The 26,761-nt window shown below is 48.8% G+C and overlaps 5 protein-coding genes across 12 annotated transcripts; 2 read left to right on the top strand and 3 right to left on the bottom strand.

Annotated features, from left to right (window-relative positions):
* The first annotated feature begins 6 nt into the window (after positions 1-6).
* RPAIN (RPA interacting protein) lies at positions 7-6,987 on the top strand. Of its 5 annotated transcripts, none has more exons than XM_080629924.1 (7): positions 7-91; positions 192-347; positions 845-908; positions 1,395-1,509; positions 1,718-1,781; positions 1,887-2,021; positions 6,901-6,987. In XM_080629924.1, the coding sequence occupies exons 1-7, from the start codon at positions 14-16 to the stop codon at positions 6,955-6,957; spliced, it is 669 nt and encodes a 222-aa protein (XP_080486050.1). In that variant the 5' UTR covers positions 7-13; the 3' UTR covers positions 6,958-6,987. The 5 variants fall into 5 exon arrangements, with proteins under 5 accessions (XP_080486050.1, XP_080486051.1, XP_080486047.1 ...); XM_080629925.1 differs by lacking the exon at positions 6,901-6,987 and adding an exon at positions 2,567-2,674; XM_080629921.1 differs by lacking the exons at positions 845-908; positions 6,901-6,987 and having other exon boundaries at positions 1,400-1,509; positions 1,887-2,542.
* On the bottom strand, positions 3,413-9,183 carry C1QBP (complement C1q binding protein). Its single transcript, XM_080629920.1, has 6 exons — positions 8,306-9,183; positions 8,058-8,208; positions 7,104-7,191; positions 6,005-6,100; positions 5,060-5,182; positions 3,413-3,762 (listed from the first exon to the last, which is right to left on the bottom strand). Exons 1-6 carry the CDS (start codon positions 8,574-8,576, stop codon positions 3,613-3,615), a joined length of 879 nt encoding a protein of 292 aa, XP_080486046.1. The 5' UTR covers positions 8,577-9,183; the 3' UTR covers positions 3,413-3,612.
* Positions 9,184-9,742: 559 nt separating this feature from the next.
* On the bottom strand, positions 9,743-18,997 carry DHX33 (DEAH-box helicase 33; the record flags this gene model as incomplete). 2 transcript variants are annotated; one of them, XM_080630066.1, is made up of 12 exons in its annotated part: positions 9,743-10,466; positions 11,559-11,645; positions 12,351-12,554; positions 13,078-13,205; positions 13,772-13,860; positions 14,266-14,425; positions 14,808-14,919; positions 15,608-15,793; positions 16,663-16,833; positions 17,486-17,713; positions 18,401-18,561; positions 18,817-18,997. In XM_080630066.1, the coding sequence occupies 12 exons, from the start codon at positions 18,995-18,997 to the stop codon at positions 10,158-10,160; spliced, it is 2,016 nt and encodes a 671-aa protein (XP_080486192.1). In that variant the 3' UTR covers positions 9,743-10,157. The 2 variants fall into 2 exon arrangements, with proteins under 2 accessions (XP_080486192.1, XP_080486193.1); XM_080630067.1 differs by lacking the exon at positions 9,743-10,466 and adding an exon at positions 10,485-10,693.
* On the bottom strand, positions 18,970-25,422 carry DERL2 (derlin 2). 3 transcript variants are annotated; one of them, XM_080630068.1, is made up of 9 exons: positions 25,308-25,422; positions 24,869-24,934; positions 24,532-24,605; positions 23,990-24,083; positions 23,289-23,484; positions 22,679-22,769; positions 21,860-21,945; positions 20,062-20,200; positions 18,970-19,080 (listed from the first exon to the last, which is right to left on the bottom strand). In XM_080630068.1, exons 1-9 carry the CDS (start codon positions 25,398-25,400, stop codon positions 18,981-18,983), a joined length of 939 nt encoding a protein of 312 aa, XP_080486194.1. In that variant the 5' UTR covers positions 25,401-25,422; the 3' UTR covers positions 18,970-18,980. The 3 variants fall into 3 exon arrangements, with proteins under 3 accessions (XP_080486194.1, XP_080486195.1, XP_080486196.1); XM_080630069.1 differs by lacking the exon at positions 18,970-19,080 and adding an exon at positions 19,162-19,301; XM_080630070.1 differs by lacking the exons at positions 18,970-19,080; positions 20,062-20,200 and adding an exon at positions 20,230-20,316.
* Positions 25,423-25,680: 258 nt separating this feature from the next.
* On the top strand, positions 25,681-26,597 carry MIS12 (MIS12 kinetochore complex component). The gene has a single exon (XM_080630229.1). The coding sequence runs from the start codon at positions 25,840-25,842 to the stop codon at positions 26,452-26,454; it is 615 nt and encodes a 204-aa protein (XP_080486355.1). The 5' UTR covers positions 25,681-25,839; the 3' UTR covers positions 26,455-26,597.
* Positions 26,598-26,761: the final 164 nt, after the last annotated feature.

Below are 26,761 nucleotides of genomic sequence, written 5' to 3'. Positions count from 1 at the left end.
GCTCGCACCCACGATGGAGGCGCCGCCATGGCGGAGCCGGGCGCGGTACAAGGGCCGGGCTGCGCCGCCCTGGAAGGAGACCTACCGCCTCGTGAGTGGGGACGGGGCGGGCGGGGGGCTCTGCCCGTCCTTTGGCCGCGGCCCTGGCTCCCTGCCTTCGCTGACGCGCCCCGTGTGTCTGTCGCGCCCAGCGCTGCATGGAGAGGCTGAGGAGCAGCCGGGCGAAGCTGCTGGAGCGGTACCGCCAGGCCGGGGGGAGCCCGAGCGGCCCGGCGCTGGTGCGGGAGGTGATGGAGCAGGAGTGGCGGACGCTGCAGGCCCTCGGCGGAACGGAGCCGCTGCCGCAGGTCGGTGTCGGCTCCCTGCGGGGTGCGGGCGGGTCAGAGACATCGCCGTGTGAATGGGTCCGTCGCTGCTTGGCGCTGGCAAACTCGGAGCGTTTGGGGTTCCCGGTCCACACCTGTAACGTGGGGTGCATGCTGTGGGTGCCTTTGCTCCCCAGAGGGGGAACTTCCTTGCTTCCTTCAGAAACTGATTCACGGCAGAGGGTGGGTTCCTCATCAGTGGTTTTTAGAGCTGGGCTGTCGCTTCCCACTCCCGAGAGCAGGAATAGAGCATCAGTGTTTTAAAAAGCAGAACAGGCTGTGTTCTGACCCAGCTTGGCCGGCTTTGCACAGGTGGTCATCAAGTAGGTTGCTTTCCACAGTGCACGGTTTGGCAAATAGAGATTCACAGACCAAAGAACACAGAGTGAATTGGTGCTGTGGTGACAGCTCGGTCAGGAGTGGAAGTTTAGTGACAGAGCAGCCAGGATGGTTGGATCACTGAGAGATGTCTTTCCCAGATGCTAGAGGATCCCGATGAGCTGGCGGTGCTGGAGGAGATCCAGCAAGAACTGATCTTGCAAGGTAAAGTCACTACACGTTTTCTGACTCCCATTTGATCTTTACTATTCCTCTCTAGTAATCCAAACCAGCTGAGACTGCGCTCCTTGATTCTTGGGCCCACCTGCTATAGGGGAAGAGCCTTTGTAGCCTCTCTAATGCACTGAATACCTTTTAGACAATTAAAATGGCATTTTAAGGTCTGTGAGAAGCTAGTAAGAGAGGAGAGCATAGAAACAGGGCTGAGTGTTGGGGAGCTGTAGGAACCTGTATAAATCAATTCAGAGTGTTTCTAAATTGCTGGTTGGAAAGTCACCAGAGATGGGTTAAAGATTGAGCCATAGGGACAAAATGGGTTGGATTTCATCAGGCAGAAACCTGATCCAAGGAACGAAAAGTTCTTTGAAACCAGTGCCCGCCCTAGCCCCTGCTTCTACTGCAGCTCCGCTTGTGCAGCTTTGTCTTGAGTTCGTACCAGGTGTCTGAGGGTGTTTTGTTGCGTTATTGCAGAGCAGCTGGTTATGAAAGAATATGAGCGGAGCCTGCAGTTTGATGAGGAATGCCTCAACGCGATGCTGGATGGCTTGGATGCCAGTGACAAGATCATCTGCCCAGTGTGTAGAAAGTAAGAAAAGTCCTCAACACTGGAGTCAGATTCTCTGCTCCCTGCAGTAGTTTGAGCTTACAAACAGATGAAAGCAATGGGCAGAGAGAGGCTGCTGCTAGTGTTAATTTCAAGAACGTAAAAAACCCACAATGATCTCCTAAATCTAACAGGGTTTTTGCTAACATCTGCCTTTGTTCTGATGCTGCTCGTTGAATGCTCTTTCTAGGAATAACCTGACTGTGAGGAATCATGTGGTTTTTTGCCAGTGTGGGTTATACATCAGCACACAGGTGAGCCGCACTGTAACATGTTAGATGTGACATGTCTGCTGCTGGGAAGAGGCATGCTTAAGCTGTGGACAGTTTAAGCCTTCTATTAACCCCATTCTTCCTCAGGATATGACAGAAGGGAAGCTTCGGTCACTCCTAGAAAACACTGTAACAGAGCACAACCACAGGTGCTTCCACAACCCGGAGTTCACAGTCACCAGTGGAATGGAGGAAGAAGCCAGTCTCCTCATGAGCTGTGCGGTGAGTCTAAATGTCAGATTCCTGGAAAGGAGCTCTGCTTGGATCCCCTTCTCAATTACATGGGCAGAAACCACAAGTCCATTGACCCTTGGGGGGTTGTGCTGGTGTTTTTCCACAAACTTCCTTGGGAATGGTTTTAGTTTTGACCAGTTAGAGTGAAATGAAAAGCCAAAAGACACAACTTACCTTAACTGCTGGACTAGGGCATCTTTCAAGGACCTGTCACATGTAGTGCCTTAAGTGTCTCGTATGTTAGCCAACAAGTTCCTTGTCTTGTGTGGAACATCCATTCAGGTAAGTGGTTCACAAGGAAAAGTTTTAAGAATTACTTCAGTTTAAGCCTCCTCAGAAGGTTCCCCTGTACCTCCTGGAAAACACACACCATCCCTTTGGCTCAGGCTGGAGCTCCCATGTCCTTACAGCTTTGCTGCTGATGTAAAGTCACCATGACAACAGTGTTGGGAGCAGAGCATTTCAAACAGGTTTTGAACATTAGTAATTCATTTTATACATTAGGATCTCCTTTCATCTTGCCTTTTGTAAAGGTCTGTGACTCCTGGATGATTCTCCTCTAAGTTGATTCAACTACTGCTTTTGTACTGGAAGGACTTCACTAAAAATCCTCCCCAGAGCTGCTAGTATTTTCGTGTACATACCTGTAACTACTGTGTCAGATACCTGGAAAGGCAGCAGTGCTGCCCTGACCTGCACTTTGAATGGCACAGGATATATTTTGAAATAAATATACTTTAGTTTATTTCAGGCTTTGTGTTATCTTTAACTCTGGGCTCACAGTGGAACTTCAGCTTTGGTTTCTGTTTAAACTTGATGTGACCTTCAGGTAACAACTGGCAACAGCAGTTTGAGGAGCCAATGGAAGCCGCTGCCCCACTGCCTTCTGTATCAGCACCCACGGCCTCTTGGCCCTTTTGCTGAAGCTGAACTGCTCCAACCTCCTGCAGCAACATTAATGTAATACATTATGGCAGCACATTCCTTTTTAGAAACACTCCTTGACCATGATGTTTAAGACCCTGAATTCTGTTCCCTGACAGACACAGACAGCAAAGATCCCTAGAATGAGATTCATGTTCATAATTAGCACTGCTTGGCCAGCAGCACTCCTCCTACAGGCACAAGTCTGCCATACTGCATGGTTGGAGGTTCTGGAATAGCTCTCTGCAGAGAAAATGCTGTATCAGCAGTACAGCTGCTCACAGAGCTGTGTGCCTAACACCAGCATCAGTTGTAGGGCCACTCTGGGCAGCAAAGGTAGAGCAGGAAGAAGAGAAACCACCGTTTTTTTCAGTGATATGTTGAACCGATTTTATTCTTCACATTCATCCTTAATTGTACAAAACCCCACCAAGCAGGGTGAGGCAATTCTGGACCGTTTATGTCACAGAGAGAACTTGATCAGGGCTGCAACATAAATACAAATCCCTAAATACAAGTGAGAATCCTCCTTTTCTCATCCTCCAAATTCAACGTTACTTACTCTCCATATCTGTTGTGAAGATATATTTGGGTATTGCTGGCTGGAGCAGTGCTGTGGAATACCCACACTTGAAGGCAAGTTTCCTAGTTTAACCTACTGACATTTCACAAAGCTTTTAAGGTCTTCAAGGAATTTAATGTACTCCTGGTGCTCCAGTGCAGTGCTGAGCTCTATTAACTCATCAGCAAAAGTGTTGTCCACTCCTCGATCAGCCAGGAAATCCATTAAGTGATCATACAGAGCCTGGAAACAAGAACAGGAAACTTTCCTTAGCAGAGCCCACCTGGGTAGGGGTTGCTCTTCAAATATCCCATGGCAGCTGGCATTTAGCCCAGGAAGATCAGGCCCACCTCCCACAGGAGACCAGACAGCTCCCATCCCCTTTGTGGCAGGCCTGGCCTTGGGTGGAACGTGTGCAGGGATGTGGCCATGAAGAGGCCATCCAAATCCTGTGTGTAAACCCAAAGCCAACATGACAAATGAGCTGCACCCTGGAGATGATCCACTGACCCTAGAGTCAGCAGGTAGAGCCTGCCAAGATTACACACTCTGCTTGTCCCCTCTGTATAGCACCGCAGCCTTGGGGGTGAATGGTCCTAACAGTGTCTGTAAAGGGTGGTACCTGATGTAAATATGTGAAAGACAAAGTCTTTCACAATCATCAACTCCTTGTTTCTTTTTCTTTCTAATCTTACTTAACTGCTGCAGCTCCAGCACATCAATGCTTGTGGGTTCCCCCCTTGCTCCTCAGGAGAGCAGACTCGTGCTGGCTGCTTAGTGCAGTAATAGTAAATAATACCTGTCATGTGTTTCTTGGTCTGTTGTGGGGTTTTTTAAACAGAGCAGTATTACTGAGCAAATGATTCATTTTGGACTTCTGCAATTTGAGAACATCACAAATAATACACATTTTTAACTGATTTTCTGTCTCAAGTCAGAGAGGGGAAAACAAGCAGTGTGGGATGTTGTAGAGCACACTCCGCTTTAACATGGGTGCTTCCCAAAGAGAGATACACACCAGAAGTTTTAACCATATACAGCCTCCAACTATGATTTAAGCTTTTGAAAGCCTGGCACCGAGAACACAGGAACAGATGCCTGCCAGATTCTTGGGCATGTCACTTTTTACTGTCACAACTACAAAAACATACCTGGAAACCCCACGAAACAAGGGTGACTGCATGTGGCATCTGATAAGCTACACTGTTGAACACCCAGACCAAAACGTGTCTGAACAAGTGTCAAAGCATCTCTGAAGTGTAACAGAGCTGCTGGGAAATCACCCTATGAAGCCTGGAGCAGAACAAGCTTCAACGTGTGTGTCTGCCAGGAACGCCACCAGCACTGCAAGACTGCTGGGACCACCAAACAACCCTCAGTTTGCAGCAGAACCATGTCATGAGGAGCTGGGGTGGAGTGGGGGAATCCCTGTCTCAGACATCCAGGACAGGCTTCATCCATAGCCCTGGAGCAAAAGGACAGCCAGGAGAGGCAAGTTCAAGTGCCCTCTGCAGCCTGTGGCTGTGTTGGCAGCACTCACCCAGTCAAGGGAGTCCGTGTTGAGGGTGTAGTTGGTCTCCTTCCAGTCTGATTCTCCAGTGGGCTGAAAACTGACCTCCCGGATTGTGAAAATATCACTTTCGTCCTCTCCTTCATTTCCAACCTGAACCGGGGAATGAGACGCAAGGTGTACAATTAGCTCTAATTACCAGGCACCTCCAGCCATCTCATCCCAAAGTGAGGAATACTGTGCTGCAGGCAAAAACCCAAGACCAGCAGTTAAGCTGCGCTGCTCCCCGCTCAACACGTGCCTGTGAAGACAACCACGGACACCAGAATGCAGGAGATCACCTAAGAAGAGGTCAGGCCACCAGCTCAAGCTGCCAGAAACCACCCTGTGTGTGATTCTAATCTGTCTCATACATCTGCCCACCCTTTGTCTGCTAGGGCTGGCTGCATAAATGATCTGCTATGGTTTATAAAGATTACAAAGATCAGTGCAAATCAAAGCCCCCAATTTTATTCTCTTTCCCCCCAAACCTTTTCTAATCCCTACTTCTCTTTGGGACCCCTCACAACAATGAGATTTGCAAGTTACTGACACACTGTATTAAATACGCCTTGTTTTGGCCATCCTTGTTCACCCTTATGAAGCTGACATGCTCTTCAAGTTAAGCTGTGCCTCCCTTCTCTAATGGAATTTAATCAACAGGTTGATAGGCAGCCGAAACACCACATCATGATGTGAGTTAGGCAATGGAACATCTCCTCCCCAAAGAGTGGTTTCTGGGAAACACAAAGCTGGTTTTTGTGTTTAAAAAAGATACAAGGGGGGCTGCATTTTCTGCAGATCCAGAAAAGCAAGAGGCTGTAAAGAGCAGTTTGATTCAACAGAGCACAATTACACCACAGTCAAGCATGAAACGTGCAGCAAATCACAGCCCACAGCTGGCTACAGATGTGACACAACCAGTGTGATACCCACCTCGTCTTCAGGGTAATGGCAGTCAAGAACAAGGGTCTGTTTTGTATCATCTTTTATTACTTCCACAACAAAGTTTGGAGTTGATGTAAGATCAGGCTAAATAAGAGAAAGTTGCATCAGCACTGGAATCTGAACAGGAGCCAAAGCAGCAATCACAGCACAAGCACAACATACAGCCCATCCTGCACACGTTGTTCCCACCCCTCAGCTCCTTGTGGAGTCTCTGACCTGGCCAGGGCAACCCAAACTTCCCTCACAACCTCACCAATATCCCTTGCCTTGTTCAGCATCACTGTCACTGTGGATGAAGCATCTGCCCAAGTTATATTGCTCCTTTACAGGTTTTACCAGTATTTTTACTAACAAAGAGTTTTACTAAACAGGAGTGAGACACTTGTGACCAACAAAGCTCCATAAGTGAAGTCGTGTGAATAGCTTTGTGTCTCCTTCATGTTGCCCTCCAGCATCAGGACTTGTGCTAAGTGCAAACTGCAGCATTTACTGCACGGGATTGCAAAGGCAAAAGATCCCAGACTGGTTTGGGTTGAAGGGGCCTTAAAGCTCCTCCAGTTCCAACCCCTGCCACGGCCAGGGACCCCTTCCACTGGAGCAGCTTGCTCCAAGCCCCTGTGTCCAACCTGGCCTTGAACACTGCCAGGGATGGGGCAGCCACAGCTTCTCTGGGCACCCTGGGCCAGCGCCTCAGCACCCTCACAGGGAAGAGCTTCTGCCTAAGAGCTCATCTCAGTCTCCTCTCTGGCAGGTTAAAGTGGTTCCCCCTTGTTCTATCCCTATGTGCCCTCCTTACAAAAAGCTCCTCTCCAACCTTCCTGTCAGCCCCTTCTGGTGCTGGAAGGCTGCTCTAAGATCTGAGTTCCTCTCATTTCTCCTTATAGATCCCTCTTGACCTGCTCTGCCTTTCTGCTGCGAAGAGGAAGGTCACAACCCAGTGACAGATAACCCAGGAAAATCTTCATTTTGTGACATAATGCTCACAAACATAAAGAGAGAGGGGGGAAAAAAGCTTTGGTGCTCAAGGGCAAGGTTCCACCTTCCCTCTGTGTACCCATCACTAAAGTGCACATCAAGACCAAGTTACCTCCTGCTCATCCACTTTCTGCCCTTCTTGTGGTTCATCATCTGCTGAGGGTGGAATGCTGTTATTGATGTTGAATGTCACCGTTATCCTGCAGAAGAACCAGAAGCAGTTCTTACTGAACACACCCAAAACGCACCCATCAGAACCTCTCGTTTGAAGCTCCTGTTGCAGGGATGGTGTTTCTAGTGCTGAGTTCACACGCCGGGAGCACAGACAGGTACTGCAGTTTGCAGATGCTCAGCTGAATGGAGCTGGCTCTCACCCACTCTCACAACTGATTATCAAGTTTTACTGGGCTGCTCCTTTTAACTGCAGGGAACTTTGTAACACACAATAAAGTAGCAACTTTGTGTTAAACAAAAACTGCCTTTGACACAAGGTGGCAGAACAAAGGCCTTCTGCAACATCCAGTTTGTATAGACAGGACACAGTGATACAGACTCATCAAATGGCTTGGGTTGGAAGGGACCTTAAAGCTCCTCCAGCTCCAGCCCCTGCCACGGGCAGGGACCCCTTCCACTGGAGCAGCTTGCTCCAAGCCCCTGTGTCCAACCTGGCCTTGAGCACTGCCAGGGATGGGGCAGCCACAGCTTCTCTGGGCACCCTGGGCCAGCGCCTCAGCACCCTCACAGGGAAGAGCTTCTGCCTAAGAGCTCAGCTCAGTCTCCCCTCTGGCAGGTTAAAGCCATTCCCCTTGGCCTGTCCCTACAGGCCCTTGTCCCAAGCCCCTCTCCAGGTTTCCTGCAGCCCCTTTAGGCACTGGAGCTGCTCTCAGGTCTCCCCTTCAGGAGCCTTCTCTTCTCCAGGCTGCCCCAGCCCAGCTCTCTCAGCCTGGCTCCAGAGCAGAGCTGCTCCAGCCCTCGCAGCATCTCCATGGCCTCCTCTGGCGGGGAAGCGACACGAGCACAAGGACAAATCTGGGCGCTGTTACCACATTCCCCAACCCTCACTCACTTCTCGCCGGCCACCTTCCGCACCAGCTTGGCCTCGGTGCCGTGCACCTCCAGCTCCCACCCGCCGGACACCTTGGGCAGAGACTTGTGCTTCTGGATCTTCTTCTCCTCTTTGATCTCATCGGTCAGGAACTGCGCGAAGGCCTTGTCTCCTGGCGGGACACGAGGAACGGCCACCACGTGCCGCGCACGGGACGGGGTCGCGCACGTGTTCCGCCACCCCCCCCCCCCTTCCGCTTCCCCGCTCACCCTCGGTGTGCAGCCCGCCGCACCCGCAGGACACGCCGCCGGCCGAGCCCCGCCGAGGCCGCAGCAGCGCCGTCCGCCCCCCGCCACCGCCCAGCTGCCACAGGGAGCGCGCCAGGGGCGGCGCGGCGCCGGGCGGCGGCAGGAGGGCGCGGGGAGAGGCCGAGAAGGAGGAGATGGAGGAGGAGGAGAGGGGAAGGAGGAGGCGGCGGGGCGGGTGGCGCAGCGCTGGGCGCAGCGCGGAGGCGGCGCGCAAGGCCCTGGTGAGCAGCATGGTGCGGAGCGGCGAGGCGGGGCGGGCAGAGGACACGGCCGGCCCCGGAACAGGCAGACCCGCTTCCGGCCACACCCCAGCCCGGCGGCCCCCGCGGCGGTGGGAGGGTCCCGGGTTCGAGTCCCGGCCCCGGCAATAGTCTGAAATGGAAACCCAGGAGGTTTAGGGAGGAGGCCGGGGCAGGGACGGCACCGGGAGCACCGGGACTGGGCCAGGGGTGAAGGCGCAAAGAAGGCGTTAAGGATGTGGGAATAATATTGAGGCTTCAGGATTAAATAGGAGAGCGGATGGCGAGAGCTTCCCTGCCGTACATCAACACTTTGTTAGTGTGGGCACCTCCGGGGCGAGGCCTCTGCAGCTGACTCAGAAAAAGCAGGAACGGCTTTTGTGGTTTTATCTCCTTTGGCAACAAATATCTTACAGGGAGGTCTGAGCAAGGCAAATTCTTTGCTGGCACAGTTTTCCCTTTGTCTATAAGCTGGCACTATTGCCCTCTATTGAGTAGAAGCACAAAAGGCCCATTGCTGCTCACTGTAGCAGGAGGGCATCCATACCTCATCACACCCATATCCACCCCCCCCATCACATCCACACAGCTTCCATGTAACAAAACATCACCCAGGCCATGGATTTCTGCCACCATGTCTCTATTTTGGGAAAAACTATGCAAATCAGTTCTAAATAAACCCCCCTCCCCTCCCTTAAACAGACTGTTCCATTAGATTGTCCAAACAAAACACCATTACATTTCATATACATTACATATTTCATATTACATTTCCCCCTAGAGCTGCAAAGGATGTAAACCCAAGGAATAGATGCAGTGCCTTAATAATTCCCTGCAGTTCAAGTGAGAACAACTGAAATAGCTGCACACTCTGGAAATACCAACCCAAAAGGGCCCAGCTCACACATACAGAAGTCAGCAAGTTTTGCTGGTGCCCACTCACCTCTTCTTTTTCCTTCTTTTCAAACCACCAGAGAACAACACTGCAAAGAGGCACAACAAAGGGATGCGTGTCCGTCTCCAACACACACCTGCACACATCCAGGATCACCCTGCCTCGGAACAGGCCATTACTGGCCTTCGTGTGGTCCCAAGATAGCACACATGACAAGGCGGCAGGAAGATGATTGATGAGGTAAAAGACAGTAGCACCTCCCTTCTAGAAACAGTAAAAAGAGGCATTTTTTCCCCTATATGTAGACATTTACAACTTGCTTCATTTATTTACTGCAGTAAAAGCTGCTAAGGACACAAGCACAATCATAAAATATACCAAGAGTGCTCTTAGGTTTTATTTCTTTATTCACAATCCTGTTAGAAACTGCAATCATACCAGCTCCCCTCCTGGGATAGATTTATCCCACACCCTGTACACAGAGCACGCTGCCCTTTTAGACCTCACCTGTTAAAAAGGATGATTGTTCTCAGCCACAGACACTTGTGAGGTCTGTCTCTCATGAAGCACTTTCCCTCTAAGGTTTTGACCTAGGCAAAGCTCCACCATTCCCATCCATTCATTACAAACTAAATGCCACTCCTAAAACCCCCAGACCTGCTGGTGCCAGACCCACAGCTCAGTTCTTGGCCACTTGGAGCTTCCTGCGGAAGTAGTCAGGCGCTGCATCATAGAGCCAGTCCGCGTCCACCACGCACAGGTCCCGCATGTAGCACTTGTTGGTGTGGAGCAGCCCGTTGTACACCACGCAGGCTGGCTTGCAGTGGAAGAGCACAGAGGAGGGGTGGATGGCCACTGCCTGGTGGGAGTCCACGGTACGGTAGGAGCCGTCCGGCTGCAGCTCCGCGGCGTTCATGAAGAGGCTGTGGGCCAGGCAGCGGCGGATGTTCCCAGTGTCCGAGCGGGAGGACTCGATCGGCATTGAGAGCTGTGCAGCAAAGACAGACACACAAGTGTCTACACAGACCCTCGTGGGGAAACACAGCCCTTTAGTGGGCTTCTGAGACCACGAATACTGTGTCAGAAATCCTGCCAGCGTGGGGAACAGCGACAGCTCGGTCAGGAGTGGAAGTTTAGTGACAGAGCAGCCAGGATGGTTGGATCACTGAGAGATGTCTTTCCCAGATGCTAGAGGATCCCGATGAGCTGGCGGTGCTAGAGGAGATCCAGCAAGAACTGATCTTGCAAGGTAAAGTCACTACATGTTTTCTGACTCCCATTTGATCTTTACTATTCCTCTCTAGTAATCCAAACCAGCTGAGGCTGCGCTCCTTGGTTCTTGGGCCCACCTGCTATAGGCCTCAGTAGCCTCTCTAATGCATTGAAACCCTTTTTTACAGTTTAAGTGACATTTCAGGGGGGTTGGAACTGGATGATCTTAAGGTCATTTCCAACCCTAACTATTCTGTTATTTTAAGGTCTGTGAGAAGCCAGTAAGAGAGGAGAGCATAGAAACAGGCTAATAGGAAGCAAAAAATGAGCTGCAAAACAGATCAAGACTGTCCTTCTGGGAGTGGGTTTTAGACCAAGGAGCATTCACAGCAGGACAGAGTTGCCAAATGGTGGCTCCCATGTCAAATGCAGACTGTGAGCACTTCAGCAGCAGCTCCCACACTGTGCCTGATGCTCTGTGACCAGCAGGAATGGTGCTGATGTGAAAGCTGCTGCTAAATCGAATGCTTGACTCCAAGAAGAAGCCAGCCAGCACAGGCTGCAGAGCCTGACATCGCCCAGCAGTGCACATAGCACAGCCACATCCACACTCCAGCAGCAGAACTCCTTAGGGAAAAACTTCCTCCATCCAAGAAACCTTCCCAGAGCTTCCCTTCCCTCTTTACCTCTCCTCAACCCATTGAGCCTCCCAGCTCTGAGATTTTGGGATGCAGCTGCACAGTCAGGAATTTTACTGGACTATTCACGGGAGACTGACAACAAACCCACGTTTTCCCACTCCTGGGACTTGATGCACAGCAAAATCAGTCTGGGGACAAACAGAGAAATACAGTGTGGCAACAGTTACCTTCACACAGATGTCTCTGAGCTGAGCTCTGACGTCTGACACAAGCATCATGTTCCTGCTGTTGATGAAGTTCTCTCTGCACCATCCCTGCAGCAGAGACACCAGGAGTTAGAAGGGGCCATTTCTTCACCTTAAAAGCATGAATCCTCCAAACACACAACCTCTCTCTCACAGGAAAGGTGCTAACCCATTTCCTGGCCACACTTCTACCTCTGCCTACTCCCCTTTGTCTACACAGTGCTAAAAACCAGCACATTGTTGTTCTCTTTGCACTCAGAATTGCCCTGCAAGGCCACCAAGTGCTGTGAAACAGCACTTGCTATCCCACAGGTGGGGAAAAGTGATCACCTGAGAATGACCGATGCTGCAAGGAATGGGGTACATGAGTCTACAGATCCACAAACCAAACTGAAAAGTTTATAGGGTAGGACAAATCAGAACCTGCTTGACAACACACTCAGTGTTTTTGCAATGAATCCTGCCAAAGAGCACATCTAGGTATTTATCAGCAAGTCTCAACACTCTCTCACTCCTCCCCATTTCCAGCTGGAACCAGGGGAGGAAGAGACATGGCTCTGACTCAGAACTGGCCTCACAAAGCTTTGATAACCAGTTTTGCTACAGCTTTCTGGAGAAATCTTAAGCACTTGGAACAGCTTTCTCCAGTTACCCACTTGTAAAGGATGCGCATTGCATCAACCATGAGGGATGCAGATGCCACTCTGCTGTATGATAAAAAAACTCCTCACCACCATGAGCCCAGCCAGCTCAGGCATCCTCAGAGCATCCTACCTTGTTGCCATTGACATTCCTGAAGGCCCTGTAAATGCTGAGCAGGGTAAGATGATCCCCCTCACTGGAGATGAATTTCCTCCTGACAGATTGCACTTCATCCCGCCGGGCAGGGGGATTGTAGAGGACGCTGTCCACGGATAACAGTGACACGATGGTCAGGATCTCCTCTGTACAGTGGAACTTGGGGGACAGGAGGATGGTCTGCAAATCACAGAGCAAAACTCATTTCTGGTCAACCAAATCCACTTCAGATGGGCAGACCCTCCCGCTCACTGGCAGCCCAGGAACTTCACCAAGCGTTGTTCAGGACAATCTCACAAACATTTAGGCCTAGAGACAACTGTAAATCCTCCTATGGGCCCATCAAGCACCTTTAACTGCAACTGTTGTTCTCTTTCCTGGGACTGGCCATTTTATATACTGTACAAACACAGCAACTAAAATCAACTACAGCATCAGACACTGCATGAAACTGCTGAACAGTGCTACCAGCAATCCCAGGGATCACAAGGAAATAAACCCTGTGTCAGCTCCCTCCCTGAATTAAATGCCAAATGACAACTAAACCAGCACAGCTGCTGTAAATAAAGCTGTGCTTCATTCACGTATGGCAAATATACTGGTACAGCTGCAGTCACTCCAGATTCCAGACTTTGTTTAAGAAGCTTGAAAGAGAAATGCCAATGGAGCTGGGAAGAGTACATGAGATTTCTGCAGTTTTTACCTTGGAGAACTTTGGTTCCAGTGGAAAAGCTGCCATCTTCCTTCCTAGGGGTGTCAGGACAAGCTGATTGTCCTTTCGTTCCACAGCTCCCATCAGGACCAGCTGCTCAATCGCTGCTTGAATAGCCTCTGTCAAAAGAAGGACGTTCAGGCTGTGAGGACTCCTAGCAGGGAAGTGAAGGATCAGCTGGTACCATCACTACTTGTTTCCCCTCCTCCTGGCCACAGGGACAAGGAGTTCCTATTTAGAGAAATTAGTGCCCTTGTGGTTTATCCCTCTCCATCAACAACAATCACCTTTTCCAATGTAAGTGGCAAAACCAGAGGCAAAACTAGAGCCACCATCTCCAGCTTTGAGCAGAGGCTGAGTGAGATTCCCTGTGGCTTTCCTTGGCAGTCATAGCACACCTTTGTGGGTTTTATGACTCAAAGCTGCTCCCTACTCTGTTTGGAAGCTGGACTCTCCTTCTCCCTGCCATAATCATGGCTGCTCTGATGAGACTGGGTACAATCAAAGAGCACTAAATAAATCTGAGCCTTCGAGACCACCAGGAGAAGATGCAGCTTCTCCTTCAGAGCTCTGACCTTTCACACTCCATCTTCTGCAGCTGGACTGCAGACACTCTTTTAAAGCAATTCCTCAGTGACTCATTCATCATTTTCTTCCACCACTGCCTTTGTACCCACTTACTTACCAGGAGATGGTTTGGACATGAAGTCAAAGCTGAGTACATTGGGAATTCTCAGGGCCAGGAGCTGAAGCATCACACTGGACAAGTTACACCTGCATAGGCACAAAAACCAACTGTGATTGTTCTTCCTTTATTATTATATTCTTTATTTCAGTTGCCTGTGAGCCGAGGTAGAGCCCTCAGATCTGTGCTGCAACTTGATAGAGACTAGTCCGGTGCTGGCTGCTGAAGCCTTACTTCCTAAACCAGGAAAGGTAAGAGGTGAGTCCAAGATCTGGAGGAAGAGTCAAGAGAACTTTTGCCCATGTGTGTTTGGAGACTCAGACCAAACTGTCCCTGAGCAAATGCTTCCTACTTTTTCTATTTGGTCTCTACAGTTACTGTTTTCTTAAAAGCCATCCCATTAGACCCTAGATCCAGTTTTGCTGTTCAGTTCTTTAACAGCACATAAAAGAAGTGTGGTAAGAAGTGTGATGGTGTCAGGGTTTGGTCCTCACCTCTGTATCTCGGGTATTGTCATTTGGCTCAACTTCTCAAAGTCATTCTCTGTATATAGCCGGTAGCAGATCCCACTGTCCTCTCGCCCTGCTCTCCCTGTGCGTTGCCAAGCCTGGGCCTTTGACACCCACTGGACTGCCAACACTTCCAGACCAGTTTCTGTGTACGGAAAAGCATCACTTCAGTCAACGTCTGTGTAATGCACAGCTTTGAAACCAGGTTGGGTTAACAACAGAACATCCCAGGGTCTGCCATCCAAATACTGCTCAGATTTCACTTGGTTTAGCACACTGAAGCAAAGCTAATTATCACACACTGTGTCCATGAAGAGGAGATTCATATCTGACAGATTTTTACCCCTACATGGCTGGCACTCAAAAAACCAACCAAAAACCACCACCAGAACCCACACTTAAACCCTGAGATACTAATTTAGACAGTGCAGAGGGTGTTTTGAATCAGCTCTCAGTGGGGCTCATTGCCTCAAATAACTGCTACAAAACTGAAAACTATCTCTGCACTGTTCCTTAGGTTTTCTCACCGGGTCTGTACTTCTTTGCTTTGACCATGCCTGTGTCCACAACATATTTTATTCCCGGAATGGTGATGGAGGTTTCTGCGATGTTGGTGGACAGGATCACTTTGCGACAGTCCTGGAAGGAAGAGCAAACTAAAGCCAGTCACAAGCCACCTGAGATGAGCTGCAACGAAGAAATGCTGCTACTTTGGCCAGCATGGGTCAAGCCTACTTATCACTGCAGCATGTTAAGACCACATACCATGCCAGCTTTTGTAAATTAAGATAACCTGCAGTTGCTGTCAGTTCCAAAAACATGTGCTTACACTTGTGGTAAAATACACCATCCAGGACAGATGTTATCACTATGTCTTTAAACCATCTGGGTTTCATTTCTGATACAAGAGCTGAACTCTTGCTGAACAGGTACAAAAGGGCCTGAGACAGCACAATTTCTTTTTCTTAGAGCCCTGCAATATGCCTGGGTTTTTAGCTTTCTTAGTGTTTTGTCCAGTAACTGCTGTACCTTTTTTGTAATATGGACATAAACTTCTCATGAAATAGGGCAAATTTCAATTCCTCTGCCCTTTTCACTCCCTAATTCTTCCTTCTTTTTATGATCCCAGATGACTTATCATATGCACCAGTTAATGCCATTCCAGCTGCACTGTCTTATATCATACTGGAACCATTCAGCCTAACACCAGTGGACAGTGGAGACTGATGTAGGCTCAGTACAGACTGCTTTAACCCTTTAAATCCCACATTTCTTCCAAACACTCCTGCAAGCAAACTCTTCCTGTTTACCCATCACATCCCCTCACCTTGGGGGCAGCCCGGAAGATGCGATGTTGTTGAGAGTAGGGCAGAGAAGCATAAAGAGGTATCACCATCATCTGTGGGCAGCCGTCAGGGAGATGCTTGGCAATGTCTCGGCAGGTTTTGGTCATTGCTTCAATTTCTTCCTGACCAGTCAGAAACACCAGGATGTCCTGAGAAGAGGGTGCTTCCTGGAGCCAGAGGAAGAAGCAAGTGAGAAGTGAAGATGGTTTGGATAGGGAGGGAGAACTGAGATTGTAACAAGATCTTGTCATGAGATGTTGTCCTGAGAGCCAGTCAGCAAAGCAGGTAAGGAAGAAAAAAAAGACACACACATGGTGCAAGGTGTGCAACAGCCTGAAGTTCCCCATGGATTCAACAGAGTGAGGAGTAAACCATATTTTGCAGGATTCAGTCTTAACAGGATGGAGGAAGTGCTTTAAGTCACATCTCTGTTTCACAAAATAACTGTCCAGGATAGAATCACAGAATAGTTAGGTTTGGAAAGGACCTTAAGATCATTCAGTTCCAACCCCCCTGCCATGCACAGGGACACCTCACACTAAAGCATGTCACCCAAGGCTTCGTCCAACCTGGCCTTGAACACCACCAGAGAGAAAAGGAGAGAGCCAGCAAGCACCCTGGCAGCTTTGCATACAAACATTTAGTCACAAAATGCCTACAAACTGTCATCTGAACAGATGTCTACTTGTTCTGCAGTTATCCTTTGACAGTAAATGAGAATCATCTTCATGCTACTGTTAGTTTATACCTGGATTTCCCCCCATAACCCAGTGCTCTTTACAGTTCACTAGTTCCAATCTTTCTTTTCACTTTTGGAATAACACTGGCATTTGTTAACCCCTCCCTTGAGCCAATCCAAATTCACTAACTCAGCATAATCCTCAACTATCCACTTTTCCCAGAGGATACACCTCAGGGGCATCTCCAATTTGGCAGCAGCAAGCTCACACCATCTTTTCTGCCCCAAGGCCTGTGAGCCTCCCCAGTTAACAATCCATGGTCCCAGAGAGGCACAAATCTGACGAGACAGCCCTACCTGGTGGATCTGGAAGACTGTCACCAGTGCTGCTTGCAGGTAATCACTCTGAGGCTGTCTGGTGTAAAAGACCTGAATGGGATGCTGCCTGCCTTCCAAATATAGAACAGGAGCTCCATTGAAGTACTCAGAGAACAGGTCAACATCCATCGTTGCTGACATGACTATCACCTTCAACAAGAGCATAAGATGGGTTACCACTGCAATTTTGATCCAGTTAGGATTAGCCAAAGATCAGCTCCCAGAGACTGAGATATATGCTCAGAACAGCAAAAAGCATACAGAGTTTGTGACAGAAAAGAGCAATCTTTCCTTATTGAAGCCCTCAGCTTTAGTATCACACAAGGGTAACATGTTGGCATGATAGAATTTTAACACATCTTTGCTTATTTTTTCTGACACTTAAGAGAGCTGATACCCACAAAGCTATGCTGCAGAGTGGTCTGCTGAGCAAGGCTGTGCTAGGATCCTACCACTCCCCTTTATGCCTTCCCCAACAAAACCAACAGGCTTTCACACTCTTCATCACGTACTCACACAAATTCATTACACATCCACCCAACACACATGTGCAATCTCCTTCCTCATCGTGAGCGTGTCATACAGCTGTCATATAGGGGCTCTTAGGAAAAAGGCACCATGAAGGTCATCAGATAGACTGTTCAGATGTGTCATATCAGGCCCACACATCATAAGCTGGCCACCCTTAAATACTGAGACTTAAAAGGACCTTTTGAAACACAAACAGTCAAGGCTGACATTTCAAATGCTTTGGTAAATCCCAGGAGGTACTCAAGCCCAAGCCCCACGCCCTGCCACATACCTTCAGTGGCAGCTTGCCCAGTTGCTTTCGTTTCTTTTGTGCAGCTTTCACCACTCCAAAGAGCACATCCGTGTGGATTGTCCTCTCGTGGGCTTCATCCAGGATGACAACGCTGTACTTCCGCAGCAGGGGGTCTCCAATTGCTTCCCGAAGCAGCATTCCATCTGTTAAAAACTTGATTCTGGTTTCATCCGACGTCAGGTCATCGAAGCGGACACTGTAGCCAACCTACAGGAGTGACAGCATAAAGTTACTTGTGTTTCTCATTGGCATTGTACCACAAAGGAAGACTACAAAGCATTCTTGTAGGACTGAGCCAACTGGAACTCCAAGGAGGCTCTGGAAAGTGTAACAGTGTGTTGGTAGTCTGAGAGCAGTTAATCTTGCAAGTCTAATAACCACCCAAAGGATGCTCCCAACACTGTATCCCAATTGGCTTTTTCTCAACTATAAGTTCAGTGCAATTGCCCTGAGTTTCATTTCCTTCCTCCCCTGCTAGAAACTACCCTATGATCTCCAAAGATTTTAGATAGGGAAAGTCTTTCTCCTCCACTTTTCTCCCACAGATTCACTGGTCTGCATGGATTCAGTACTCTGCACTGCTTGACAGTGACTTTCAATACAGGGAGCAGTGGAAAAGAGTGCAATACTTTCTGTTTTATTCATTAACCAGTATTTTTTTCAACTTGAGGAACACGGAGAATAACCAAGAAGTAAAACACCACAAATACAGCGTCAAACACCCCCCTTCCATGCCACAGCAGCATACAAACAGCCTTTTTTTCCCATTCACGCATATTATTAAATGAAGACGACTCCCGTGGCTGTTATTATCTTTACCATTAAGCCCTGACGCCGCCCCACTGACACTGCAGCAGTAAGCTAACTCCCTAAAGACGCTGTGAAGCAACCTACCAGTCCCCCCAGCTCTGTCTTCTTCTCATCTGAGACTCTGGTGGCTAAGGCAATCGCTGCTACTCGCCGAGGCTGGGTCACAGCGATGGTGCCTTGGCGGCCAATTCCTGCTTCGTAGAGGTACTGAGGGATCTGGGTGGTCTTCCCCGAGCCTGTTTCTCCTGAGGAACATCAAGGGAATAGTTCTTCTATTAAATACTCTTCAGAAACCTCAAGGCGCAAACTGCCATAACCAATCCACGCTCGGTAACCATGCTGTTACCGCTTCACTACACTTCACGACGCTCCCGTGCAGCCTCCCACCGGCTGCTGCGCTCCCCGGGGCCGCCGGCTGAGGGGAGCCGCGCTCGCTGCGCCCCGGTCGGGCTATGGCGCTGGGGTAACCCGCTGCCCCCCTCCCCGGGTCCGGCACTCACCGATGACGACGGCGCTGTCGAGGCCGCGGATGTGGCCCAGCAGCCGGCCCCGCACCGGGAAGATGGGCAGGCTGCGGCGCTGCTGCTCGACGGCCGGCGGCCCGCGGGGCTGCACGGCAGGGCGGGCCGGGAGCATCGCTTTCGGCCGCTTGGCCGGCGGTCCCTCACCGGGCAGCCGCATCGCTCCGGCCGGCCGCGGGACAGCGCCTTTCCGCTGCGACCGCGCACAGGCTGGGCGTCAGCGGGCGGGCGGAGCGGGGCCTGCTGGGAGATGCAGAGAAGGGCCCACGGTGCCATGGCCGGGCACGGGGCAGGCAGAGGCTGCCGCGGTGAAACCCGCCCGCAGAGCCCAAACCCCAGAGGAGAGCTGCAGGTGACCTGCAGGTAGTGTCTTAGGGAGGCGGGTTTGACGCCTACGGCACAACGCTCTACTCGGCACTTGCCAGGCTGCCCCTGGAATGCTGTGTTCAGTTCTGGTCTCCACTCTACAAAAAAGAGGTGGAGAGAAGAGCCACAGAGACGATCCAAGGACTGGGCAGCCATGTGAGCAATGGCTGAGAACTGGGTTTGCTCAGCCTAGAAAAAAGAAGGCTAGGGGAGACCTTATCACCATGTTCCAGTATTTAAAGTGAGTCTACAGAAAAGATGGAGACCCTTTTTACAAGGAGTCCCATGAAAAGATGCGGGCTGGTGAGTGTAAGTTACTCCTGGGGAGATTCCAAATGGACACAAGAGGGAAATTTTTCACAGGGCAATCAGCCACTGGAATAACCTCCCCAGGGGAGTGGTGGATTCCCCAAGGTTGGCTACTGTTAAGATTCGGCTGGACAGGGTGCTGGGACATCTAGTCTTGGTCGTGCTTTAACAAGAAAGGTTGGACCAGATGATCCCTGAGGTCTCTTCAACCTGGTATTCCATAATTCTATGAAGTAATCTCCAAACATCCCAAACGGCTGAGGATACACCCTCCAAAGAGGAGTCTGGTATTCAAAAACACTTCTTTGTGGGACAGGCTGCCCAAGAGTGGTTTCAAGGGCAATTAAAGCCCAGGTGAGGCAGTAATCTGCCAGCAGTAGTCAATTTTGCCCTGTGATACAAGTAAGAACACTTAAACGTTCCTCCCAGATGCGGATGTGTGGATGCTATGGCATTACTCTGTAAAGAGAAGAATACTCTTACTCTACCAGAGTGGAAGGCAGCATGTAAGGAAAGCAGCTTTGGCATAGCGAGGACAAATGATCTTACCAGCACATGACTCTAGCAGCCATCCTCAGGCAGGGGCACAACACTACTCCACCGTCAGGCTCTAGATTTACAGAAGGTTTTATCCCAGCAGCAGGGGTGTCTTTGCTCTCCATCCCCACTTCCTTACATCTCACCAGCTCTTAAAACACCGAAGTAAAAAAAGGTTTTGATCCAACTCATAAAGCAACATTGCCCAAAGCATTTTTACTACTCCTGGAGAGTAAGATTTAGTCTATTGTAGAAAAAAATAGAAATCTGTTAAGAAATAGAAAAATAGAAATCTATTATTTTAGAAAAAAATAGAAATCTATTAAGGGTTTTTATAACCCTTAACAGATAAAATGCAGATACAAATGGATTCACTGATTTTGTTTATCAGAATTTAATACACTGCTTGTGGACAAAGCATTTCCTCTTGAGATCTCAACACATTCATCTCCTGGATTACAAACAAGTTAAAAACCTGTATCTGATTTTTAACAGCAGCAATATCTGAGACTGAACAAGATGACCACCTGGGTATCAAGGCTTAGCCCATCCTCCCACATATAGGAGGAAGATGCAGTTTCCACAATCTCTCTTTTTATCTATTGCAATATAATCAATAAAGAGCTACACCAGTAGAGTCCATAGCATCTTAAGAGTGACTGAACGGGTCAAGCTGAACCATGCTCCTAATTCCTTAAGTGGCTCCTCATCTGGGTATTTATAACCAACATCACTTCAAGCTAAATCCTGTTCAGTGTCACTGAGCTGTGCTGGACACTCAATCATCCCATAACAAACTTCAGACCACAAATTAACATCTTGAGCAGACAATCCTGCTTCCTAGCAGTTCCAAGACGCACTTGTGGAAAAAGCTTGCATTAATGCTGTTTCTTCAGGGACCTGCTTTTCCCTACTTCAGCTTTTAGCCAACTGGGTCAAGACTATAGGATTTTACAAAGGATTAACCAAAAGGATCCACACAACATTTTATTCACCTCATCAGCCGAGATATTTGAGCAGTTCTTACTCCAGACAAGTTTTGTTCGCTAGAGCTCCAAGCCATTTAATAACCATTAGGAGTGTGCATGTGTAGGGCAGTGGATTTTGTAGAACTAATTCTTTAAACCAGTTAGACTCAAATCTGAACACACACTCTTGGGGGGCAAAGCCATCAAAATGCAGTCTCAGCCTGGCAAGCGTATCCACATAGAGGCACATTCCAGAAACCCAGCTGGCAAAAGTGAAACGCCTGCATTATGCTGCATGTCGTATTTCTTACCATTCAAACATGACCGGAGACAATAGCACCTCAGACTAAAAACCCTGTGCCATTGAAATAGGAACTTACACTTTCAACCATCTTCTAGTTTTATCCAAGAATAAAAAATGAGTTTAAACCCCCAAAAGTTGGGTTTGTCTCCTGTAAAGTTTCCCATATAGGTTCCTGTATCAAATAACTTGGAAAAAAACCAAACCACTTTAGAAATCACTTCAAACAAGTACACATGGCCTTGTTAACTGAAGCTGACAGGAAATAGTTTCCAGTTTTAGGTTTTTGGCTCCACTGGATTAGTATTTTCATTACCAGCACAATAAATTCCCTGACTGGGAAAGACAGGAAGTGGTAGTCTGGAAGTATCTTGGATTGGACTGCATAAAGTGCTTGTATTCAAAACCATAGAGCTGTCAAAAAGTATCCTTTCTGCGATGGGGAATGAAAAGTCCCCAGTATGGATCTTTGCTCAGGTCAGTCTCTCCCAGTTCTCACTGTGTTTTGGCACAGACACTTATTAGCCTCCAAGGCGCTGACCTTCTCCCCACGCAAATCCTCCTGGTCGTTCTTCTGGCAAAAGATTGTAATTAGGATCATCTTCTGGTGTATCAAATATTGCTTTGCTGGAAAACAGAAAAGAGATTTCCCTCCTTTAGAATCTGTGTTTCACAATAAGACCAAGATTGCTCAAATTCTGCACTTGTAACAGCATCCCCCCTCAGAAACAGGTCGCCAGAGCATACATCATTTGTACCCAACTCACACTTGCTCTCCAATTAGACCCTCCCGGGGAGAAGGTCTGGAATTATGTGCCTAAATCAACCAAGACTGACAAGATTCAGCTGAAACTAATTTTCAGTGAAGAAATTTTTCCTTATATCGACGATTACAGCCCTCTCCACAAGAGGGAACTGAGCAGGAGTAGCACTCAGTACCACGAACACTGAAGTTTTCTGCCAAACTGTGAAATGAGGATGACTGACAGAAGAAAAAACATTAGATCTATTATATTTAACACCTCAGTCACTGTTCATACACAGCAGGACTCAGGCATGCATCTTTAGTGCCACCAACAGGCAAAGACTAACAAGTGTTACCGAAGAAATCAAAGGTTACCCTTTAGCCCTTGTCCTGAAGAACATAGTTCCCATTTCCACATCTCTAAGATCCTCCTCCCTTGTTTGACAACACGAGTTAAATGCAAAAGCAAGTACAGGCGCAGCACGGTTCAGCCTCAAGCTGCCTGATTTACCAGAAGCTGCTGTGACTGAATTATAAACAGTTTTCCACACACGCACTTTTTCTATATCTGTTTCAGTTCTCATTCACGTCTTTACCTTTACAACCAGTACTTACAGGACAGACGGTGTTCTCAGAAGCTTCCCACCACCAGGCTGATTGGGAAAGACATCCTCTAAGAAAAAATATATATGCCCAACAGCAATGCCTAGCATGCAAAGAGAAGTCAAATGGTGATTTTTCAACACTTCTCTTTTACAACTTTCAAATGATTCACTAGAATTTTTAGCGAAAAAAAAACCAAACCCAAAGCCCACATGTTGATTCTTTCACAGAAAATATAAGGCAGAGAATAAAGCATGCTGACATCAGATGAAATGCTTAATTCTCACTACAAAACATAGGGAAACTGTCATTGTTAATCATACTGATGTTATGGCTTTATTAGTTGATAAAAATAGTAATATAAGCTATTTTATTTCAACAGTCTGATGCCCACAATCAGCTTACATAACTGGGCTAATTCCAAGCAATAAAAGCTAAACTATGAGAAGCTGTTTCCATCCTTGTTATAGCCCAAAACATGCTGTGATGTTTAGAAATCAGAAAAGCCTGGTATATAGAACTGGTACTAAATAAAAGGCATTTAGCCCTTGGGTTTTTCCACATCTTGTTTCATGTATAACACTGGCAGGAACAGATCCTTGTGATTCTTGCAATTGCTTACCCAGGAGATCCACAATGATGGAGTTCCCCAGCAGCAGTGAAAAGCCCATCAATACCCAGGGTAGAAACGGGGCTTGAAAGATGAGAAGACCAAAAAAGTTCATACGGACATAGGGATTCCTGCGGCTCCACACGTACACGAGCATTATTGTGAACGCCTGGCCCAAGAAAACCAAGTTCACAAACAGGCCAAAAAGCTGCAATGGGTTGTTAAAGAAAACAGCTCCCCAAGTCATTGTTGGGAGGTCAAGCACGAGAAGTATTTTCACAGCACAACTCACAATCCCGTGTGTTCCATAAAACTGCTAACTCTGCTTTCCATATTCAAGTAAATCGACCCTAGTGGAGATCAAATTCAACACCTATAGCAGGATTCGGCATACCTGCAGCAGGAATAATCTCTTTAACATAATTTAGCATGAAATCACTGAGCCACCAGCATTGCTCTGAGATAAACTCAGCATCTTTTCATCCATAAGCTCATTTCCATGATCCTGTCAGGCAGTAAAGAGCCTGAAAGACCAGCCCTGTATTTAACAGCAACAGTTGCCCAGCATTCAAAAGTACTTCAACAAATGCTGTTATTCCTTGTCCTACAAACAAAACATAGTATCATCTAAGATTCAAGACGAAAGTAACATGTTTTCGGTTCTCATTCATGTATCTTTAGCTTTACTACAACAGGTCGGAATAAAAGGATACAGTCATTAAAAGTCCTCCAAAAAGGAACATAAACACAAAATCTGCCGTTCGACCTCGAAAAGAGCCTTCTTCAAGCATTCGGCAGTAACGGTATCTGAAGCCACAGCTCAGGAAAATCTGATTGCAAATGAGTTTGAGGAAAGACCCAAGTGGAAAAGGATTCAATTCTACCTGAGCTTAGATGTTTTTATCAATTTACTCCATCGATTGGCTCTTTCTGGATACCTCAGCAGAGAGGGTGACCCAGGAGAGGGAAAAAAGGCGACTTGGGATTTTCTCCTGTACATCAGAACCAACCTGAAAGGTCAGGTTTGTACAGCAAAGTCTTAGCACCACACATACAAATGGCAAAACTCTTGACAACTTATGAAGGAGATCCTGTTGCTGCCCATTCCTGACATCAGTGAAGTCATCATTGCTGAACTCCCAGGAGCTTCATGGTGGAGCAGAACAAGACCTTTGCCTACATGCACATATAGCCACATGCCTGTACTCTGGAGTTGTGCTTTCTAACGAAAGCAAGAAAACTTCATGAAGGATACAAAAAGATCATGTTAAATAAAAAATTAAAGCCAACTGGTCCAAAGAATAAGTAGTTGGTGATTAACCTCCATACCTGGAAATAAGACAAATAGAAAGACTTTAAACATGACAGCTTATTTTTATCGCCTAAATAGAAAAGCAGGTAATAATGTAACTGAAGTCTCCTTTACAGTCCATGAATCTAAGCCTTATGCTAAGATACAGTGATCTGCACTCTCGCTTCGTTAGCTTGAGTGAAAACCCACAGTCATTTGCCACACTCAATTTTGAGAGGCCAGGCACTCCCAAACTCAATAGTGTACTTTAAAAACCCCACCCACTTCAGAAAACACTTACTTGAAAGTGCTTAAATATTAGTTCAGGGTTGAAGTACAGCTGAAAGGGTGTGATTAGTTCTAATTGCTGAAAAAGAAGAGAACGTATGACGGAATCAACACACCAAGTTATGTGCGCTCAAGTAAGTAATCCCCTTCTGGGCCAAAAGAGGCCAACAAGTTCCCTGGCAGCAAGAGCGAGCCTCGATAACCCCCTCACCCCTCTCCCGTTGTTATTATTTACTGGTGCTTTGCACCTTCCCAGCTCTCCGGACGGGCTGACTGCGGGGCCCAGGAAGCGCTGCCTGAAGCGAGCTCCCTCCTCAGAGCGCCCTGAAGAACCGAGCCCAGGGTGGAGGTGCCTGAGGTAACCCCTGCTCCCCAGTGAGCCTCACCCCCACTCCCGCGCACCCTCCGTGCCCCGCCGGCTCTGAGGGTGGCCCCCGGGGGTGCGGACTCACCACAGCGGCGGTGGTGAGGACGCAGGCCGTGGTGTAGGCCCGCGTCACCGGCGGCACCTGCAGGTACTCCTGCCGGAAGGTCTGGTACGCCATCTTAGCACTCCCCACACCTCTTCCGCCGCGCCTCTGCGTCTGCGCGCACAGGCCCAGCCAACCCCCGGCAGAGCCAATCGGCTCCCGCAGCGCCCTTGCGCTCTCATTGGTAGTCCCCTTGCTTTCCCCGCCCCCGCGAGCTGGAGCCCTTGGTGATTGGGCAGCACCATGCCCCTTGCTGTCACTGATTGGTTGCGGCGCGGCGGTCCCCTTGAGGAAGCTCGAATAAGGCGGGAATCGGTGAGGGGAGCGGGTGTCCGGTAGGCGAGCGGCGGCGGCGGCGGGAGCCCCGGCTGCGGCGGCACTGGCGCCTCGGGTAGGCCTCGGCTGTGCTGGGAACCGGCTTCCCCTCAGCTCCGGGTTCAGCCTTCCCGCCTACAGCAGGGCCCCTGGGTCCCGGGGCCGGAGCTAGGGTCCTCCCCGCCTTCCATCCGCCACCATGTCGGTCAATCCCATGACCTACGAAGCGCAGTTCTTCGGCTTCACGCCGCAGACGTGCATGCTGCGGGTCTACACGGCGTTCCAGGATTACCTCTTCGACATGATGGTGCTGGTGGAGACCGTCATCCTGAAGAAACTGGAGGGGCTTTCCGAGTGCAGGATCAGCCCCCTCCACATCCGGAAAAGCACCGAGAAGTTCCTTCTCTTCCTGAAGGAGAACTTCGATGAGCTCTTCGGTAAAATGGAAGAAATGCTTCTGCAGCTGGTGCTGAACATCCCGAAGAACGTGCTCCTGCCCGAGGACAAGGTCCACAAGCAGTATCCCTACAGCAAAGAGCAGTTCCAGGCGCTTCAGGATGAGATCCATCAGCTGCAGGAGCAGTACAGGGCTGAGGTGTCCGCGGGGCAAGCGCTGCGTGCGGAGCTGGAGGAGCAGGAGGTTGTGCAGGCAGAGCTGGAGAAGATATTGCAGTGTTCTGTTGGGTTTGAGAATATCTGCAGGGAACACTGGAACTGCAGCTTCAGGGAGAGCTTTGCTTTCTTGACACCCAGCCTTAAGAAACTGCAAGATACGCTGAAAGATATCGAAGAGAAAAGCAAGAAACTAAAGTAGCGTGATACTGAATCGTGAGATTCTGAAAAGGCAGCCTGCTTAAAATGGTAGGTGCTTACCTTTGCAGAAGCATCTCCCACAGTCCTTACCCCTCTAACCCTGCCAGGATCTAGACTGTTGAGCTGTGCCTCTCTGTGCCTACTTAGCACCAACCCAGGGAAGCAGGGGAAGAAAAAAGCCCTGGATAACCTGGCTCTGAAGGCACCTTCCTGACCTTATGAACATTAACTGTGAACACAACACAGCATTGGTTTAACTTTAGGATTATTGAAGAAGAAAAGAATGAGTAAGACCTGCAGGAATGTGT

The sequence above is a fragment of the Psittacula echo genome (assembly GCF_963264785.1).
Source record: "Psittacula echo genome assembly, chromosome: 15".
In the NCBI taxonomy this organism is placed as follows: domain Eukaryota; kingdom Metazoa; phylum Chordata; class Aves; order Psittaciformes; family Psittacidae; genus Psittacula; species Psittacula echo.
Note: the sequence above shows the minus strand (reverse complement) of the source record. Positions and strands in the feature narration are given on the sequence as shown.